A 20,494-nucleotide genomic window follows, 5' to 3' on the forward strand; every position below is an offset into this window, starting at 1 on the left:
ACACATGGCCACCCATGACAGTCTGCAGCCCCGAGCTTCCTCTCTGCCCAAAGAAAACTAAAAGAATCTGCCCTAAAGTAGTGTCGGTGAATGGGGAAGCTGCACCTCCTATGTTTCTCTAAAACCAGCAGAGTTGGGGACAGCAGCCTGTGACTTCCCACTCCAAGCCGAGAAAGCTCTTTCAGGTACAAGAGTGAAATGGTGTTTCTTAGTCCCTGGCTCCCTCAGCAACTTCCTGCTTGAAGGAGTCCCTTCCAGCTCTAATTGTAACTTTAAAAAGCAACTTCAAAAAGCTGTAGGAAAGAGACCTAACTGGTCCAGCCAATTGTCTTCCTTCCTAAGAAGCAAGTACCTCCATCCATCCATCCATCCATCCATCCATCCATCCACCCACCCACCCACCCACCCACCCATCCATCCATCCATCCATCCATCCATCCATGCATCCAATACGCACCACGCGCTGGAGGTAGGAGAGGAAGGAGAAACAGCTCCTGCCTTTGGGAGGAAAAGGGGACAGACATTGTTGACTCTGACACCAGCTATGGGGTGTGGTGACTCGGGGCACAAACTAAGTGCCGTGCAACACAGATGGGACCACGGGCCATGAAGAGATGAGATGCTGGTGAGGATCAGGAAAGCATCACAGAAGCCCAAGCCAGAAGCAAGCGCCAGAGGAGGCACATTTGAGAGGCCCACGAGGCTGGAGAGCAGGGGGCTGAGGGTAGTTAGGGAATGACTTTTCCAGACTCTTAGGTTCTATGGCAATGACAGGGATAGGATTTTCAATAGAAGAGGGAAATGTCTGCATTGCTCATCAGGCAATGGATGGAGCCGGGGCACAGGGGCATGGGGAGACAGCTGGGGAGGGGGTAGGCATGGCTTGGAAGCAGTTTGGGGTAATGGTTGAGTGACCTGGCTTTAGTCTGCAAACCTGGGTTGGAACCCTCACTCTCAAATCAACAGCTCTGTGGCCTTGGGTGTATTACAGAATCTCAGGTAGCAATCCTTATGTCCCAGGCTATTAGAACCACGAATAAGAAGCCCTACTATGCAGCAGGCACTGTTCTGAGAGTGTCAAGTGTATTAACGCATTTGATCCCATAGTGTCCTATAGGGAAGGTGACATTCTCATCCCCATTTTATAGATGAGGAAACAGAGACCCAGACAGTTTAAGTACCTTACCCAAAGTCCCAGAGCAAGGAAGTGGACTTTTCAGCACAGAGACTCAACATAGTGAGCACTTCATCAGTGGCATGCATTATAACAATGAGTCCAGCCAAAGATAAGGCCAGGCCACCACCAGTGGGAGTGGGAAGGAGACTGGGGAAGAATGCACACATGGCCCAGCCCCTGAGAAATGCATCTGTGGGTTTCTACAAGCCCGAAAAGGGGTTTCCTCCATATTCCCTAATGCTAATGGAGACCCTGGATTCCAAGAGTAAGACCAGAAAGGTGGAAATTGAGGACTTTTTATGGTTCTGGAATCATTAATCCTCCTCTTCCCTCTGATCCCAGAAACACCCTAAACGGGCAAGACCACTGGTGAATTTGACTGTTCGGGGGCCCTCCTCCGGCCACTTTTACAGGGAGAGGCAGGATGGGGCTGAATGAGTGCTAAGATATACAAGCTGAGGGCCAGGATGGGCCCAACACATGGGACTCCTTGGAATCCCAGTATTAGCCTTTGTGTGCCAACCATCACACCTGGGCCTTCCAAACTTGTATCCAACCCTAACAACGTTGTAGGGCAAATACTATTGTCCCCATTTGAGAGCTGAGGAAAATAAAGGATCAGAGAGGCTAAGCAATTTGCCTAATGACACACAGCTAATATATGACAGATCTGTGATTCAAAATGGGGTCTGGGCCAGGCAGAGGCTCAGGCCTGTAATCACAGGGCAGAGGCTCACACCTGTAATCACAGCACTTTGGGAGGCCAAGTTGGGAGAAGTGTTTCAGCCCAGGAGTTCAAGATCAGCCTGGCCAACATAGCAAGATTCCGTCTCTACAAAAACAATTTAAAAAAATTAGCCAGGCTTGATGGTGGCATGCACCTATAGTCCAAGCTACTCGGGAGGCTGAGGCAGGAGGACTGCTTGAGCCCAGGAGTTCAGGGATATAGTGAGCTACGAACATGCCTCTGTACTCCAGTCAGGGCGACAGGGCGAGAACCTGTCTCCTATTTAAAAAAAAAAAAAAAGTGGCGGGGAGGCTCTGCCTGACTCTGACTCCAAAGCCTATTTGCTAAGCATTCTTTTGGTACTAGGAATAAAGAAATGCCTCTCAGTGAGGGGCAGTAATTCTGAGCATTCCTCACCAGTGTGCTTTGCAGAGCAGTTCAGAGCAGTCTCTGGATTCTTTCTGCCTGGTGTCAAAAGCTGGTCTCAACACTGCAGCCAATGGATGCTACAAGTGACCATTCTCTTGGGGCCTCAATTTTCTCCATCAGGGATATGAGGACAGGAACAGGGTCCATCTGCTTCACAAGGCTACTGTGTGAATTAAGAGTGATGATCCACACAATAGGACTGCCTCTAAGCAGGCAGACTGGTGAGTGGAGATCAGCATGAGGGCAGACGTGCTCAGCAGACGAGCTGTAGGCCTGCAAACTCATCTCTGGGCTGCCATCTCCTGCTGCTGGGCATGTAGCTGTCCTCTTGGTGGTTCTCACCAAGGTGCCTTCCTCCTACAGGCCCCAAGAGTTTAAGAAGCAGAGGCTGTGCTGGGGAGAGGGAGCAGAAGGTCCCAGATTCCTGCCCCAATTTTGGGGATACCAATCTGTGAGCCCAAACCCACTTACTTATTTACTCCGTCTCTTAGAGATGTTTTCTTTAAAAATAACAAATACTTTAGGTTTTCTAGGTCAAAACGCACAAATCTAAAATATTGAATAGGTGTTTTCTATAAGAAGAGAATAAATATTTGCAAAAATATTCTCCAAAAAAAATCTTAACAATGAAATTCAAGGATAACGATAGAGTACAATTTTTGGGTAATGCCGGCCTACCCACTGGAAATCTTTTGGGTAACATTTCTCTAATTGATATTCAGAGCTAGTATTGTGAATCGTCAAAACCAACTGCATATTTGCATATTCATCTGTTAATGCTGATTTGGAATCAGATGTGACATAGTTCATCTTTGAACATGTCTTCACACAGATAGGTACCTTCCCAACACCACTAGGTCTATGAGCATAATTTTTTTTTTTTTTTTTTTTTGAGACAGGGTCTTGCTCTGTCATCCAGGATGGAGAGCAGTGGTGTGATCTCGGCTCACTGCAACCTCTGCCTCCCAGGCTCAGATGATCCTCCCACCTCGGTCTCCCAAGTAGCTGGGACCATAGGCATGTGCCACCACGCAAGGCTAACTTTTTTATCTTTTTTTTTTTTTGTAGAGACAGGGTTTCACTATGTTGCCCAGGCTGATCTTGAACTCCTGGGCTGAACTGACCCTCCCATTTCAGCCTCCCAAAGCACTGGGATTAAAATTGTGAGCCACTGCACCCAGCTCATAAGATGTTTAGCTTAGTATATTTATTACATAAAACACATTTATATGTTTTTATAAGATTCTATTTGACTCTATTAAAATTTTCTTTAGATAGTTGCCTTTCAATAGATTAATCACTTCTCAATTGCGGATCAATGGATTCTGAAATATAAACATTTCTTTTGGGTTTGCATTGAGGTCCCTAACACACAGCTCAAACCGTAGTTTGGGCTCAGATAATGTATCTGTGGCAAATGTGTGTGGGAATGGAGCTCTTCTTTTTTTTAATTTTTAACAACATGGGAAGAGCTTAAAGCAGTAAATTAGTTGTGATTCAAACAATAGTTCTTCTTCAAATCACTTAACACAGTAGGAGTTTCACATAAACACTGTTTTTGTCTTGTGGTTTTAGGCTGAATTCCTTAAGAAACACTATCAAGTCTGCAGCAATAGTGAATTTCCAAAACTATTCAGTGTTTAGTAATGGTGGTTCAGGGCAGTTCTCATTCAGAAAAATTTCAATCTTTGTCCTGAGCTCAAAACTTAAATGAAACTTCACCACTACTAAACCATTGAACTGCTGTATTATAGGCCATGTTGGGATATTCAGCTAATAGTTCTGACAAAAATTCATGAGAGCTGTTGACAGTGAAGTCCACAAGAGCTAAAGAAAGTTTGCTATTGACAATACTGGTTCAATAATGCATGATAAATTCAAGTATTTCCCACAAAGTATCTGTTGACTTAAATAATACAATGAATAATCTATAGGCTTTAACACCTTGTATTATTACAAGCTTTATAAGTTGTCCAACTGAGCCTTTTTCTATTCCACACTGATATGATTTAGCTGTGTTCCCATCCAAATCTCATCTTGAATTGTAGCCCCCATAATCCCCACGTGTCATGGGTGGGACCCAGTTGGAGGTAACTGAATCATGGAGGCAGGATTTTATCATGCTGTTGTTATAACAGTGAGTAAGTCTCATGAGATCTGATGGTTTATTTATAAAGGGCTGTTCCCCTGCACACACTCTCTTGCTTGCCGCCATGTAAGACATGCCTTTGCTTCTCCTTCACCACCACAATTGTGAGGCCTCCCCAGCCATGTGGGACTGTGAGTCCATTAAACCTCTTTTTCTTTATAAATTACCCAGCTCAGGCATTTCTTTATAGCAGTATGAAAATGGACTAACACACACATATGTTTCTAGTATGAACAGTCATAACACATCTTAGCAGATTCCACTTCAGGCTGTACTGAATTCATTTTCTCAACTTTTTGTTTTGAGATGCAGTCTCACTCTGTCATTCAGGCTGGAGTGCAGTGCCACAATAGCACCAAAGTGGTCATGGACAACTTGCAAATGAATGTGGTTATGTTCCAATAAATCTTCGTTTATGGACACTGAAATTTAAACATCATATAATTTCCCTATGTCCTGAATATCATTTGATGTTTTTCAGCCATGTAAAATGTGAAAATCATCGTTAGTTTGTTGAGCCATACAAAAACAGTAGGTACCGTGCTAATGCCTAATCTGCAAAGGGCAGGAAACAAAGTCGTCGCTGCTCTTCCAGAGCTCTCCTGTTCCTGAACAGCCCATAGCCCTGGAAGGATGTGGTAACAGCAGCAGGAAAGCAGGTTGCTGCTTCAGGGAGACAAAAACTAAAGCTTCCCTGATAGTCATTAGAATGTAATGAATCTCTCATATTTTTTCTTCCATTTACAACCCTATTTCCACCTTTGTTCAAGGTCCTGGAGAGCCTCCCAGCTTTTTTTAATCCAGCAGCATAATCCTGGGGCCCCCTCTCACAAAGAAAGGGGCCTAAATTAAAATTCATCAGCTGCATGCAGTGGCTCCTGTCTGTAATGGGAGGCTGAGGCAGAAGGATCACTTGAGCCCAGGGGTTTAAGACCAGCACGGGCAAAAATGTGAGACCTCAACTCTACAAAAAATAAAATTTAGCCAGGCACAGTGGCATGCACCTGTGGTCCCAGCTACTTGGGAGGCTGAGGCGGGCGGGTTGCCTGAGTCCCAGAGGTGGAGGCTGCAGTGAGCAGAGATTGTGCCACTGCACTGCAGCCTGGGCAACACAGCAAGACCCTATATCTAAAAAATAAAATTAAGAATTGATGAAGAATGATCTATGAAGACTAACATGTGACAGAAGCAAGAGGGGACTGTAGAAGCAGCATGGGGAAGCACACACTGTGGTGCGTCACCCAGCAGTGTCCCAGCACCCCGGAGCTGCTGCTGCAGACAGCTTGAACCACTACTTGGGAAAGTGGAAGCAGAGCAGGAACTGTGGATCCTGGAAACAAGAAGGGGAGAAAATGACCTTGGGAACAGGGAAATGGGCAAAGAGCAGTCTTTTAAGAAGGAAGGAGGAAGCAGCTTGCATCACTCAGACCTGATTCTTCAGAGCTTCCTGGAAGTGATTCTAGTTTCACAATTAAACAAGATTGTTGGAGAGAAACCTGATCAACATCTCCAAATTCATGGAAGGTTTGCCAAAATAAAAATGTTGTAGGCACCATTGTGGTTCATTAGGACAATATAGTCATCCTTCACTACATTTTCCCTAACCCTAAGCCTAAATTGATATTAAATTAGTCTCACCCCTAACTCTCCTTCTAGTGGTCACAGCAGCTACAGGGACCATCCAGCTGAAGGTCTTGGTATGTGATCTCGAAAGTCAAGGTCAGCATGGAGAACTGGAAAGAGGCCTGACTAGAAGACAGCTTGCCGCTGGTCAGTTGTGTCATTTTCTGCAAGTTGCTTAAACCCATTGTTTTCTCACTCTAAAGTCGGGTGTTGGGGCAGTGTCTCTCAGACTTCTAACGTGCATGAATGACTTGGGTACCTTGTTTAAATGCAGATTCTCATCTAGTGGTCTGCGCTGGAGCCTGAGATTCTGCATTGCCAGCAAACACCCAGGTGATGCTAATGTTGCCGGTCCACTGACCACACTGGGCAGCAAGGGGCTGGACAATCTTCTATCCCTTGATACATCTGAAAACCATCCTAGGGTTGAGAAAGCTGCAATGATGCTCATTTTTAGAACATACAAGTTTGTCTTATTTAAGTGTCCTAGGCTCTCCTCCCATCTCCCTTTAGATCATCCCATTCACCATCAGTTGCCCATATGAGAATGACCAAAAACTGGCCATTCTCAGGCCTGACTTTCCCCTCCTCCACCCATTCTAGATGCCTACCAGACATCTCCACATAGTTCTCCTACAAGCCCTTAGCACTCAAAGTCCTAGAACTGAGAGGAAACCTGACTCCTCTCCTTTTCACCCCTGCTCCCAGAATCCATTCAGTCCCTGAGGTCTGTCAGCTCTCCTTGCTAAATAGCTCTTGACTCTATTAACTTATAAACTGATGCTGGCAAGTCTCCTCACCTTCGAATGGCCTGTTGTCTTCTCCTAGGTTCTAGAGTATTCCCACCTGGTTAACACCCATTCCTCCATTAGGTATCAGCTAGAACTTTAGTTCCTTGGGAAAACAGCACTTTACAGCCTCTCTGGGTTAGAATAACGTCTCTGTTCACACTCTTTTAAACACTTGGCTTACTTGTAATTACTTATCTTTCTCACTTGTAAGAACAAAATGTGACATGCTTTTTGTCCTCATTCTTAAGACCTAGCTAAGTTCTTTGCACATGACTGGTGTTCAATTAATATTTGTTGATTTCTCTTATACAGTCCTCACACCAGCTGCCCCGAAACCCTTTGCTGATAAGACATTCTTTTTCTTCAGGGTAGGACTTTTTGTTCATTTCTCAATTGTTTCCGGGGTTAGTACTGATTGCTTTCTTTGATTCAGTGTCTCTGCAGGAAGTAGGGGAGATATTTCAAGTTCACTGTTTTAATTTTGCCAGTAAAATGAAGTTTACTCTTTTGCTTCTTGCATCTAGTCATTGCTAGCTGCCCCCACTTCTAGTGAAGATGGTCAGAACTCTAATCCACAGACAAAACCGAGCTGGCAAGAAAGACCACAATTAGTGAATACGCACGTGGGAGCCCTCCCTGGACAAGCTCCTAATCTGAATTCTTCAAGACTACAGAAGATGTTAAGTAGCTGCATTACATGATCAGTGGGAGATGCCTTCAGAAACATCCACCTACAGAAGGAGGCAGCCCATCCCAGCCCGTCATCTCCACATTCTTGCGTAAGGGTGACACTCCAGTCAGAAGGTAAGAATCCCGTGTAAGCGCTCTGTGAACAGCAAAAACCACTCAATTGGAATACAGTAGCAGTCACAATCCAGGGCCATGGAGGAATCCAGGACTCCAAGCACACTGAGCCCTGTAGATCTCATCCAGCGGTGAGCGCTGAAGCCCGTGCTGGGAGGACCCATCGTGCCGAAGGCCTCTGAGCGCAGAGCTGCCCAGACTGGCCAGGCACAAGACCCAGAGGTGCTGGGAAGCACAAAAGCTTGTCTAATTTACTTGTCCCAGAAGTACTTTTATCTACCTGAGGTGAGCAGTTACGTCCCATGATTAGATCCCTTGTTTCCGCTTCATCATCCATCCAAATCCATGGCCTGTTGTAATAATATACATGATTACATTGTAATCATGTGTAGTCTAATGCAAACAAACAGACTTTTATCCTGAGACATTTTTGTCCTTATATTTGATATAAGGAGGAGAGGATACTTTAGGAATAACAGGCTAACACTGAGAGAACCCAGGCTCCATGTAGTCACCTAATATTATCAACAAAGTCAACAGAATAAAAAAGGAGAAGAAAAAGGCAGCAATTAGTTCCTTACTGCTTTCAAAATGTGGGTTACAACCTATTACATTCCAAAAGCTTCCCCGGTAATATCCCTCTTTCATTTATAAACTTAGAGCTGATTTTTGTCACCCTCTTCTCTCCCTGATCTGCATCAAACCTCTGAAAGCTAAACATGGAACAGACTTTCCTTGGAGTGGGAGCAAAGGGTGGGGACCGGCCCCTGGACAAGTGATCACAAGGGTCTAATGACAATGCTTGTCCAAAAATAGACCCTTACCATAGTTACTCCTCCAGGCAGTCTCCCTGAGGTTGCATAGAAAAATTCTACTGAAAACCCATCCTTGTACAACATTTAAATATCATATATTTTATCAAGCAAAGCAAACTACCCAAAAACTCCCCACAACAAACCTCAAAATTCTGAAATAGATACAGGGACTGTGCAGGACGCAAAACCAACTAGTAATGTTAACACCTAGTCCCAGACTCCAAATATAAGAGTCAGCTGGAAAGCAATGCTGTTTAGCCCTCCACGGAGAACACTGCCCACCCCATTTTTCCTGCACCGTTTGTTGTATTTACGAAGAAATAGGAAGTTCCATTTAGGCTGTGGACTCCACTCTGTATAGCCACGTATTGTATTTATTGGACACTTCTTATATACTAGGCATTGTGCTTTCTGTGGACATTACCTCACTGAGGCACGCACAGTATCTCCTAAGTGGACATTATGGATATCTTCGTCAAGAGTAGAGTGATCCTTGGGCAAGTAAAGCAGCGTGCCCAGGGTCACGAAGCCAACAAGAGGAGCAGTGGGATCTGAAGCTCTTTGGGATTCTAGAGGGAAACTCTAACTACTATACAGAGCTGGTGGCTGGTCCCCTAGGAAACCCTTCATGGGCTTACAAGACCAAATGAGACTGAGACATAAAGGAACCAATTCCATTCCCACTGTTGGGAAATAACGTGTACCATTCTTGTGGGACATCTGAGAGCTATTAATGAATAGGATGTCACACTGACCCATCTCCACAAGGAAGAAGACAAAAAGGAACAAATTGTGTAAGTTTTACATACTTACATCTGGCAATTTCTGCCTTTCTCGAAGGCTTGTTTATAACATTTCGTAATGCACCATAAATTGTAAATTTTAATTCTCCATTACTCTATGTAAACTTTGGTAATCAAACTCCATTTCAAGATGTTCTTGGGGCTGGGAGTGGTAGCTCATGCCTGTAATCCCAGCACTTTGGGAGGCCGAGGTGGGTGGATAGCTTGAAGTCAGGAGTTCAAGACCAGCCTGGCCAACATGGCAAAACCCCCATCTCTACCAAAAATCTAAAAATTAGCTTGGTATGGTGTGCACCTGTAATCCCAGCTACTTGGGAGGCTGAGGCACGAGAATCGCTTAAATCTGGGAAACGGAGGTTGCAGTGAACTGAGATCGCACCCCTGCACACCAACCTGGGAGACAAGAGCAAGACTGTCTCAAAAAAAAAAAAAATTTCTTGGATTCAGACTTCCGTCAGATTAGCCACATGCCTCTTCTTGCCAGAGTCCTGCCTGGCTGCAGGTTCAGAATCGCCCGCAAAGCTTCAGGAAACAGCTCCAGGCCCACCCCAACTCTGAATCTAAAATTCTGCCAGTGTGATGGGCATCTGTGGTTTTATCAAGTTCTACAGATTAGTTTAAAGTGCAGCAAGGTTGGAAAGTCATTTTAAATTGATGATTTTAAACTGATTTAGCAGTCTGAGATCACTACAGTTCATTAGTCCGTCCTTTCTTGGATTTGCGGGCAACGGAAGTGGGAGTGGTGCCTGAAGTGAGCTCCAGCCCACCTCGCAGCATCACCTCTTCAGCGGAACAAGGCTTGTCTGTGATGTCCATTAAAATGCTCTTTCTCATGCTATTTCACTGCATTCCGCTTTAAATCTTTACAGACGTGAGCCACCATGCCCAGCCTATTTATGTTTGAGAGGCCCAGGCCGGAGGATCACTTGAGGCCAGGAGTTTGAGTACCGCCTGAGTAACTCAGCAAAACCCCATATTAAAAACATTAGCCAGGCATGGTGGTTGTACACCGGTAGTCCCAGCTACTTGGGAGGCTGAGATGGGAGGATCACTTGAGCCCAGTTGTTTAAGGCTGCAGTGAACTGCGATCACACCACTAAACTCCAGCTTGTGTAACAAAGCCAGACACCGTCTCTAAAAAAGAAATAACATTAAAAAAACTTAACCGTTTCATGCCACTAGAGGTATTTTCTTTCATTTCAGAGGGAGTGAACAAACCCCACCCCAGCAGTGCCCTTCTCTGCAGTCTTTCTGTGTAACAGTGAGTGGAGGATGATTCCCGAGTCATCATCCCAGGGTCTCTTTTAAGCAAAACACTTTCTGCTGACCACACTCAGGCTCAGGCCCGTCTTCTTGCCTGGGTGTTCGTTAATAATCCCCCACCCGGCACACCTGCTTGGTTGCTTCCTGGCCGCCCTAGTGCAGAACTACCACACATACCCAGCGCCTGCCACTTCATTTTGCCCTTGGCTCTGAATCTCTGCCTGGACTGCAGTTTCAGATAACGGAATTCAGGGGCAAGTACACTGACTAACGAATGAGTATATAATGGAAGTAAAACTTCCTAGGAATAAAGAAAAAAATCCCCAAGGTAGCAATTTCAGAAATTTAATCGGAAAGATTATAAAATAGCTGGTCTTTCCAACAGATGACACGTTAAGCTCTAATACCTACACGGCCTTTCTCTAGCTATGAGAACTCGGTCGACCATGCCCATGACAGCATCGCCTGGCCTCCCTTTGGAACAGAGTCGGGCTCCACTTGTCTTGTCCACTTGTTCCCTCTGTCCTGCATCATGAACTTTTGCCACCATTTTGCCTGACCCAAACTTAATGCACTTTATTCATCAACATGACTCAGACTCTAGTACTGTGCTCCTTCAGGACCCAGCTGGGACTGAACCAGGCTACCTGGTAAGAGCAGAAGGAAGCTGGTTTAAGGCTTGTCTCTGCCTCCTCAATGCTTTGAAGAAGCATTCACAGGTTTTGCTGCGGATGGCAGGAAATTCAACTGAAATGGAAATTTACCCACATTAATTCCACATTTGTTTTGTTTTGTTTTTTTAATAATAGGGACATACCCTAAAGATGAGAAATTATGGGGAAAAGTTTTCAGGTAAAGCAGCCGCATACTGGAAGAGAGACCTGTAGCATTCTAGTTATTGTCTTTCAAATCAGTGTCCAGTTGGAGAAATACCTTGTCTCTTAAGGTTTAAAGTAGGAAATTAGAAGTAAATACTGACAAACACCTGACAGTCTCAGTGTTAAGGTAGTGTTATTTTTTAAAAGTTCGGATGCAAGAACACCCACTGAGAGCAGTCAAAATCTGGGACCTTGGCTATGTATAATGCTGGAGAGAGAGCCAAACACAGCAAGCGATGAGCCACTTACCTCAGTGCACACGTCTTCCACCAAACAAGCATCCAGTGCTTTCAACACAGATATACGTCAAACATTCCTGGCCCAGTGTGAAAGCCCAGCAGGCATCCACAGGCTGGTTCTCAGTGGATTCACTGGGATTAAGGTTAGTCATAAAAAGGGAGGATAACAAATAAGCTGTCTTCTTAGGGTTTCTTCTCTTGTTCTTTGTACCACAAATTACTTGATGATGTATGTTTTCATCCAAGGAAACAGGCCTAGATAAGGAGCCAGGGTTAGAAAATCAGAACTTCTGCTCTACTGTCCCTGACACCAAAGGTTTTCCAACGTCTGGTCAACAGACATCCCTAGCAGATTTTTAAGAAATCTGAATCAAGTCTGGGTATACCGAAGTCACACACAGCTTTTGTCCCCATTACATTTTCAAACTTCCTTCATATATGGCACTAAGACCAAGTCACTATTTGGAATGAACCATCCGGTTGATTACACACAGTCTACCACTATAAAAAGGAACATAAAAATGAGTCTTGAACTTGTGTCTATGGAGATACCACCTGGAATGCGCCGGACCACGTCTGAACTTGTATTCTGAGGGCTATCAAAATAAAGGCAGGCCCAAAGGAAACTGAGAAACTGGCCTAGAACTGAGTGCCTGCTATCTCGTCTTCACGTGTATTTTGATTATGTATCTCCCTGTTGGAAGAACAGAACAGTTAAGTTCACCACCACAAAAGCTGGGAAGCAGTACAGGGGCAAGCTCAATGGTCACTTGTGGGCCTAACACAATTACTGAATCTTTCATGATTTTCTACATGTAGTTTTAAATAAAAATAAGTCGTGTTTTTTTTTTTTCAGCCCAATATCATAAAATGTGCCCTTTACCGAGGTAAAATTCTCACACCCTAAGAAATAAAACTAATGTAAGTTTTCCTTTCTTACATGTGGTTAACTTCAACTTTACGCAACCAACCTTAATTTTACAGACTCACACTTAACTTTTAAGTAAGTATCTTACCTTTTGAAAGCTACCTTAATATATACTGAAACAGGTTAATTTGTAAGAAGAGAAGACTTTAGGTTACCAACTGAATCACAGTGGCAAGAATTCTAGAATTCTGATATGTCCCCATATGAAGATTTGGGGAAGGAAGAATGAGTATTCGTATTCCCTCTTTCATCCAAGCACGTCAAAGCGTATCAGAGAAAACCACCAGAACTTCACCATCCATTCTAAATGCTACCAACTAAAACACTAGCATTTTGAACCACAAAAATATTATGTAAGCATTCAAATAAAAAAATCAATGTGAAAAATCAAAATGATGTTAAACCTCCAATTTTTACTTTCAGAGATTGCTGATGCCTATGTCGATGTATCTCAAATAGTTTCCTTTTTACACATTTAACTCAACTTTGATAGTATACCTACCAGACCTGGACCAGGTTAATTGCATAGGAAGATTTTTACTATGTTTACATTTTTCTTAAATTAATTTTAAAAAAGCATAGTAAAGAGTCTGAGGACAAATTATTCAACTGTTTATCATACATAAGACCGCATGACTATAATACAAAGGGGGGTTCTTTTTTCATTTAACGTTACAATATACACAGCAAGTCCGGACTAGATCTTACAATCTGAACACAGGTATTTAACCTTTTCCATGCTGTTTATGTTTACAATGCACAGAAGTCCTGTAACCAAACTGTGTAGTAAAGCACACAAAACTGGACTGTAACATAACACAGTATGCAGAAGCATTGGATTTTATGATTTTCTTTATGTAAATATCGGTTTAAAAACTGTTTTAGTTTTTTGGTGCTTGCTAAGATGTGGCAACCAGCACAGAAAAAAAATGACCTGACCCATATGATATCTTAACCTTATATTCCTAAACAGCAGTAACTACTGAATTCCTTTTGATATTGCTATACTCAAGATGATATCCTTTTATTCACTGTAAACCTTTAAGAACTACCAAGTTCAAAAAAAATCATCCACAGGCTTGACAGTTAATTACAAAATAAATATGGATTTCCTGATAAACAACAAAAAATTTCTGTAGTTTATAAAAATGAATATTTCCAAGTTTCCATTCACATTTACATAGTGTTTAGCCTTTCTTTTGTCACTGTTTACATATAAAAACCTGCTTTTGTTCAGAAAAAAAATTGACCTAGTCAGCCACATGGAATTGCCCAATAGAATGAAAGGCGGTGTTCTGCTGAGTCGTCTTAAACAGGTTAGCGGCAGAGGTAGATTACTGCTTCTTTTCTAGGCTTCTTTTGATCCTGGACAGGTAAATTACTTCATTCTCCCAATTCAACCGCTCAAAAGTGTCACACCCCAAAATTGGTCAATTTAAAATGGGAACACAAATTTAGCAACTGCCAGACTGTGTTACATTAAGGCAGCGTAATCCCAACACGAGGCACCTGTTAATAATACCAGCCTGTCTGCTCAGGTCACGCATGAGAGTTCTGCTTTACTTGCGCTCATACTCTGGACCTGTTGGTGCAATCAAGGTCTTGCTTTCAAGTTTACAAGTAGGTTAATCAGGAATACAAGAATCAACTGCTGGTTCCATAGCTTCTGGATCCAGTGTCCCTTTACCTTCAGAAGCCTGAACACACTTAGAATGTAACAGATGTTGTAATCTTGAATTAGATGTCAATCTATTATGTTCAGTACACAGATTGCTGTAAATGTATTGGCTATGGATTCAACAACAGTTCCAGTTTTGTTTAAGCAATAGTACAGCCATAATTTTCAACTGACATTTAAAAATGGTCTAGTTACACCTTGTGTCAAAGTGCAGAACTGCTACATTATTGGTTACAGACATCTATGTGCTATAAAAACAGCTTTGGTACAATAAATTATCAAAAAAGAAAATAAATTTTTGTAAAATTCACAGCATAATTGTGAGGCAAAAAAGCAGTCACATAAAATTCTGCATTTTTTAAAAATGTTCAGGATGAACAGAAGACATCTTTGTGCAGAAGAAATGGTGGAGATACCACGTGCCGAGAAAAAGCAAAAGAAAAAGTAAAAAGCAGGAAGGGACACAGCTGTAGCTATTTCCATCAAAGCAAACCACTACTTCTGTGACCTTCAACCAATAAGGAAGTCAACTTTATGACACACGCAAAGTGACCTTGCAATACCTTACAATTAGTGGGTCACAAAAGTCTATTTTAAAAGAAAGGCCTCTTGAATTACCCATTCTCTGTGTTTTCAGCATTAAGGACTGTCTGCAAAAGCATGTCCAAAAGTGATTGCATCTGAAATGGTAGGCTCTTCTAATTTCGAGTCCAAATCCATAAGGCCAAAGGTTATCCCAAAGACCACCACTCAGACCTCCCCAGGACTGGCCACGACTGACCCGTTGATTGCTTCTCAGTGCACCTTGGTTAGGAGACCAGTCACGTTCCATCCTATCTTCCTGTGGCCTCTACAACAGGAGAGCCACAGGATCCCATGTAATTGCTGCTTTGATCCTCAGTAGGTTCAGATAGGAGAGTTCTGATCCCCGCCACTCAGCATGCTTACTGTGCCTGACAAACTTCAACACAACCGTCCCTTTCATACAGCTGAAGATGGTGTTTGTGGAAGCTGGAGGTCCCTCTTCCTTACAGTACTGCATTTCCGTGCCCAAGTGTGTTTAGAGGACTTAAAAACCCAAATTTCCCACCCTCCCACCCAAAACAAAACAGAACAAAAAAATAGTGGGGGGGGACAAAAAGAAAAAAAAACACCCTCATGGGCCCTTTATGCAAATTATGTGCAGTGCCTTTTATTTTAAAATTAGTTGGCAGATGACCAAGACCAACATCTGAATATTTTTGCTGAATAGAAAGACAAAAAAAACCCACTATGACTGGGATGTGGCAAGTTAAAATGGGGGAGCAAAAAGAGGATACCTCTGAGCTATCCATGAAGATGGGTTTGGACATGGCTCTTTTAAACACTTCAATGTCCCTTTGCAATCTTTTCAAGTTAAAAAAAAAAAAAAAGTCAGCTTTGCCCTCTTGTAGCGGTTCAGTGTGTTAATCTCCTTCTGATTCAAGCAGCTTTGCACTTTGTTTTTGGAAAAAAACACCACTTCTATAAAAACACACAAGAAACAAACTCAAGTTTCAATGTAGTCACGAGCTAGCTACAGGACTCTGTTGCACACAAACTCCTGTCATGGGGGACTCTTCTCTATCAGCCCCTTGCCTCATTGTCAGATGTCCTTCAGTCATGTAATGTGCAGGACCTGTATTAGCAGAAAATTGGTAAGTTGGATGTCCAGCTATGCCAGTCTCTTGGCGGGGATTGGAGTAGACGGTCAAATTAACGTCCATAGCTCCATTCTGTCCAAAGTCCAAGGTATTAGCAGCCACTGGGCGATTCTGGTAGGCCTGATTGCCTTGATTACCAGTAGAGGAGGAAGATGTCGAGGAAGAAGTCGTTGAGGAAGACAGGGATGTCATGGAGTGGTGACTGTGGCCAACCTCCATAGAATCTTGGGTAGAGGAGCTATTCGTTGGAGAATTGTAGACCCTTGGCCTGGTCCGGTTACCCAAGGCTTGTTGTCCATGGTGGTGGTGATGGTGGTGGTGGTGGTGATGGTGATGGGAACTGTTACCATGGTGATGATGCAATGCATTCTGTTGAGGGGCTACATGAAAGGTTGTTTCTTGAACAGGATGAGTTTCAACAGTGACCTGTGTAGGAGCTTCAGTGCCTGACCAACCAAGAGGAGCAGGAAATTGCTGACGCACCTGAAAGAACAGATTTTTTAAAGATTTTTCAGAGGACTGTTTCCAAGCTTTAATCTTCCATCAAAAGCGATGACATAAACTAGCATTACATTAATCACGGGTTAAGTGTTTTTGAAACTTTTAATGTGTTAGACAGTTTTATAACACAACATCCCAAATACATTCAAGGGCAAAAAAATTTCATCATGAAAGCTGCAATTTGTAGAAAGTTATATCCTTAAATAGGTTCATCTATTTCACTAGCCACTGTCTTACCTTGGGAGCACTGTTTATGCTAGAGGTCTGCAAATATTCCCCGAAAAAGGCCAGATAATATTCTAGGCAGGTCCAAAAGGAAGTCTTTACTTATCCCTCATGTCCTTCCTCTCTCCATCCTTCTTCTTTCAATAAAGGACTACTATCTACACCCAGCTGCTTAACAATGCCTCTCTCCAACCCATGAGCAAGAACTTACGCGGCCACCTATGAAACAGATGCCAAATTTGGCCTCTTCTCTTCATCCCCACCATCTCCTCTTGCCTAGGCTAACACAACAGCCCCCTAAATGAACTCCTTGCTTCCATCCTTGCCCTTCTCCAAAGGGTAGCAGGAACAATCTTTTCGTAACACAAATCCAATCACTTATTTAAAATCCTTTAATGACTTCTCACTGCACTTAGAAAAACAAAACAATCCCAAACGGATACAACGGTCTGCATCACCTGGCCAATGCCCACTTCTCCAACCTCTTTTTCCACCCATCCTATCCCTGGCTACCTGGGTTCCAACCAAAGAAGGCTTGCCTTCCATTCCTCCCCTGGGTCACTATCTCTCAAATGCCTCAGTGTACTAATAACACGCTGCTCCCCTCTGCCTAGAAATGTTCTTATTTCTCGGATGTTCTTATTGCTTGGATGTCTCCTTTTCATCACTTCAGTTCCAGAGCCTTCCCTGACCACTCTGACTGATACTGCCTCAACCACTGTGGTAGAAGCTACAGGTTGTGCACAGTATTCTTCTCGTTCCTGAGCACATGGCTACACAACACTTCCCAACCTCCCTTGTACTCACTGATGGCCATATGTCTAAGCTGTCAACAGAATGTGAATGAAACTTTGTATGTCACTGCTAGCCTGGCACACAAAACAGTACCTTCCAAGTCCTTCTGCCTTCTGGACACAGTAGACAATCAGGCCCTAGGGCATGGTGGAACCACAAGATGGTAGGAAACAGGACCTGGAAGACAGCCTAGCCACTAATCTGAACACCTATTCTGGACTGTTAGACAAAAATGAAGGAAACTTGGTACTCCTTAAGCTACCATATTTTGGGGGTCTATCTGTCATATCAGAGTTTGGCCTACTCTAATACATCCTATCCAACAAATAGTCATTCTCTACCAAATCATCCTTATTTTCTTTTTAAGAGCTAACACTACTTGCCACTTTTATTCATGTTCATTTTATTTACTTGTGTCACTGTAAGCTCTAGGAAGGCAAAAGGCTCAGTCTCTATCACCAGTGGCTGGCACAAATTAAGTGTTTATTCAACGAAGGTGGTCTGAGAACCAAACTTTTAAGAGATACTACTGAAAACAATCAGTAGAAAAGTTGGCAGTGAGTTCTCAGAAAAGAAAATACTAATTGTTTATATATGAAGTTAATCAAGTTACTGGATTAGAAAATCACATGGGGGGCAATCTAGCAATAGTTATCAAAATTATAAATCACGTTACCCTTTGAAACAGTCATTCTGCTTGCAGGAATTTGTATCACAGATAAAATGTGTATGTGTGAATGAGACACATACAGTGGTGCCTCCTTATCCGCAAGAGATACAGTCCACGATCCCCACTGGATGCCTGAAACTGCAGAGGACCAAACCCTCTATATACTATGTTTTTTGATCTGATAATCTGGATGGCTACAAAGTAACTTATCTACTGTGTGGACACGCTGGACAAAGGGATGAGTCACACCTAGGGTGGGACAGCATGAGATTTCATCGTGCTACTCGTAACAGAATTTAAAACTTATGAATTATTTCTGAAATTTTCCACTTAATATTTCTGGATCATGATTGACTGAATAACTGAAACCATGGATAAGAAGGGACACTACTGTACAGGATTATTTATTAAAGTACCATTTGTAAATAGTAAAAAAGGTTGGAAATGAACTAAACACCCATTAATAAATAGGGGACTGGTGGCCAAAGCGGCACACGCCTATAATCCCAGCACTTTGGAAGGCTGAGGTGGGAGGATCAGTTCAGCCCAGGAGTTCAAGACCAGCCTGGGAAACATAGTGAGACCTCACTGCAGGGTGTGCTGGGACACAACTGTAGGCCCATTTACTCAGGAGGCTGGGGTGGGAGGATCACTGGAGCCCAGGTGCTCAAGGCTGCAGTGAGCCGTGATTGCGCCACTGCACTCCAGCCTGGGTGACAGAGCAAGACCCTAGCTCTAAAAATAAATAAATACATGAATAAACAAACAATAGGGGAATGGTGAAAAGACTTATGGAATATCTAACAGGATACTGTGCAAATAAATAAAAGAATGAAAAAGCTCTCTATGTATTGATACAGAGAGTGCTCCAAAATAAATATCAAGACTAGAAAAACCAAGTTGTTTTGAAACAGTTTGCCTGGTATGGTACTATTTGTGTACAAAGGGTGGATGAAGAGTATGTATTTGTATTTGCTTGAATATGTATAAAATATCTCCAAAAGTATACAAAAAACTAATAAACTAGTAACACTGGTTTAGAAATTGAGGAGCTAGAAGGCATGGAAGGAAGGAAAACCTTTCACTGAATTCCCTTTCATATTTACTTATTTTTAAAACCATGTGACTATAGCAACCACTCAAAAATTAAGTAATAAAAAAGGATTTGAAGCAAAATCTTGACCTCTGTGAAATCCAGGTGGGAGGAACGCGGTGTCTTGTGCTACTCTTGTATGTGTTTGCAGTATGGAATAGATCTGGAAGAAAGAAAGGGAAGAAGACGAGACAGGCGGATAGTCTGAAGATTTAGAGAGAGCCCATGGGAGTAGTGATACTTAAGACCTGAAGCATAAATAGTAGTTACCAAAGCAAAAGGAGGAGGAAAGGAGTATTCCAGGCTGAGAGCACAGGAAATGTGAGAAAAGAGAGAGAGAATGTGGCATATTACACAAAGTGAAAAATAATCAGTGTGACTAGGGTGAGTGAAGAGGAGAAAGAATGGCCTCGGTGGGGACCAGAACCCACAAAGCACCAGTGCCTTGGTAAGAAGTCTACATTTCATTTCAGGTAGAAGGGCAAGTCAAAACTGGTTTAAAGTAGGGAAAATAGGCCGGGTGTGGTGGCTCACGCCTGTAATCCCGGCACTTTGGGAGGCCGAGATGGGCAGATCACCTGAGGTCGGGAGTTCACGACCAGTCTGGCCAACATGGCAAAACCCCGTCTCTACTAAAAATAGAAAAATTAGCCGGCATGGTGACATGTGTCTGTCATCCCAGCTACTCAGGAGGCTGAGGTAGGAGACTTGCTTGAACCAAGGAGGCGGAGGTTGCAATAAGCAGAGATCATGCCGTTGCACTCCAGCCTGGGAGATAGAGTGAGACTCCACCTCAGAAAAAAAAAAAAAAAAAAAAAAGAGTAGGGAAAATAGCAAGAACAGACCGCTTTAGAGAAAGCTCACTTGGCTGCAGGGAAGAGAATGGTGCTGACAGGTGAATGGAATTAAGACACTCCACAACCGTTTTAGACACTCCAAAACTCTTTCTAGTAAGACAGGTCATAACAACCAGGCAAAGTGAAAGGTGGAGAATAAAAACGTATTAAGATGTGGTGAATCCAGATAATTTACTGTCTGACTCAGTGTGGGGAAAGACGGAGAGAGAAGTGCCCCCAGATTTATGACTTGAGCAAATGGGTAAATTTAGGGCCATTTTTACAAAGAATGGCAAAAGTAGAAGAGTTGGGAAGGAAGTGAAATGATGACACCAGTTTATGTGCTGTGTGTGCACATATTGTTGAGACTTTCAAGGTAACATTCATA

General features: G+C 43.0%; 1 protein-coding gene across 11 annotated transcripts in view; it reads right to left on the reverse strand.

The window, feature by feature from the left end:
- Window positions 1-13,221: 13,221 nt before the first annotated feature.
- The window catches only part of DYRK1A (dual specificity tyrosine phosphorylation regulated kinase 1A), a 150,773-nt gene continuing 143,500 nt past the window's right edge, over window positions 13,222-20,494 (reverse strand). For all 11 annotated transcript variants that reach the window (XM_074034023.1, XM_065541379.2, XM_074034020.1 and 8 more), the window contains one exon: window positions 13,222-16,469. In XM_074034023.1, coding sequence (XP_073890124.1) covers window positions 15,849-16,469 — 621 coding nt within the window. In that variant the 3' untranslated portion in view covers window positions 13,222-15,848. The remainder of the gene's footprint in view (window positions 16,470-20,494) is intronic.

This window comes from Macaca fascicularis, chromosome 3 (assembly GCF_037993035.2).
Source record: "Macaca fascicularis isolate 582-1 chromosome 3, T2T-MFA8v1.1".
Taxonomy (NCBI): Eukaryota; Metazoa; Chordata; class Mammalia; order Primates; family Cercopithecidae; genus Macaca; species Macaca fascicularis.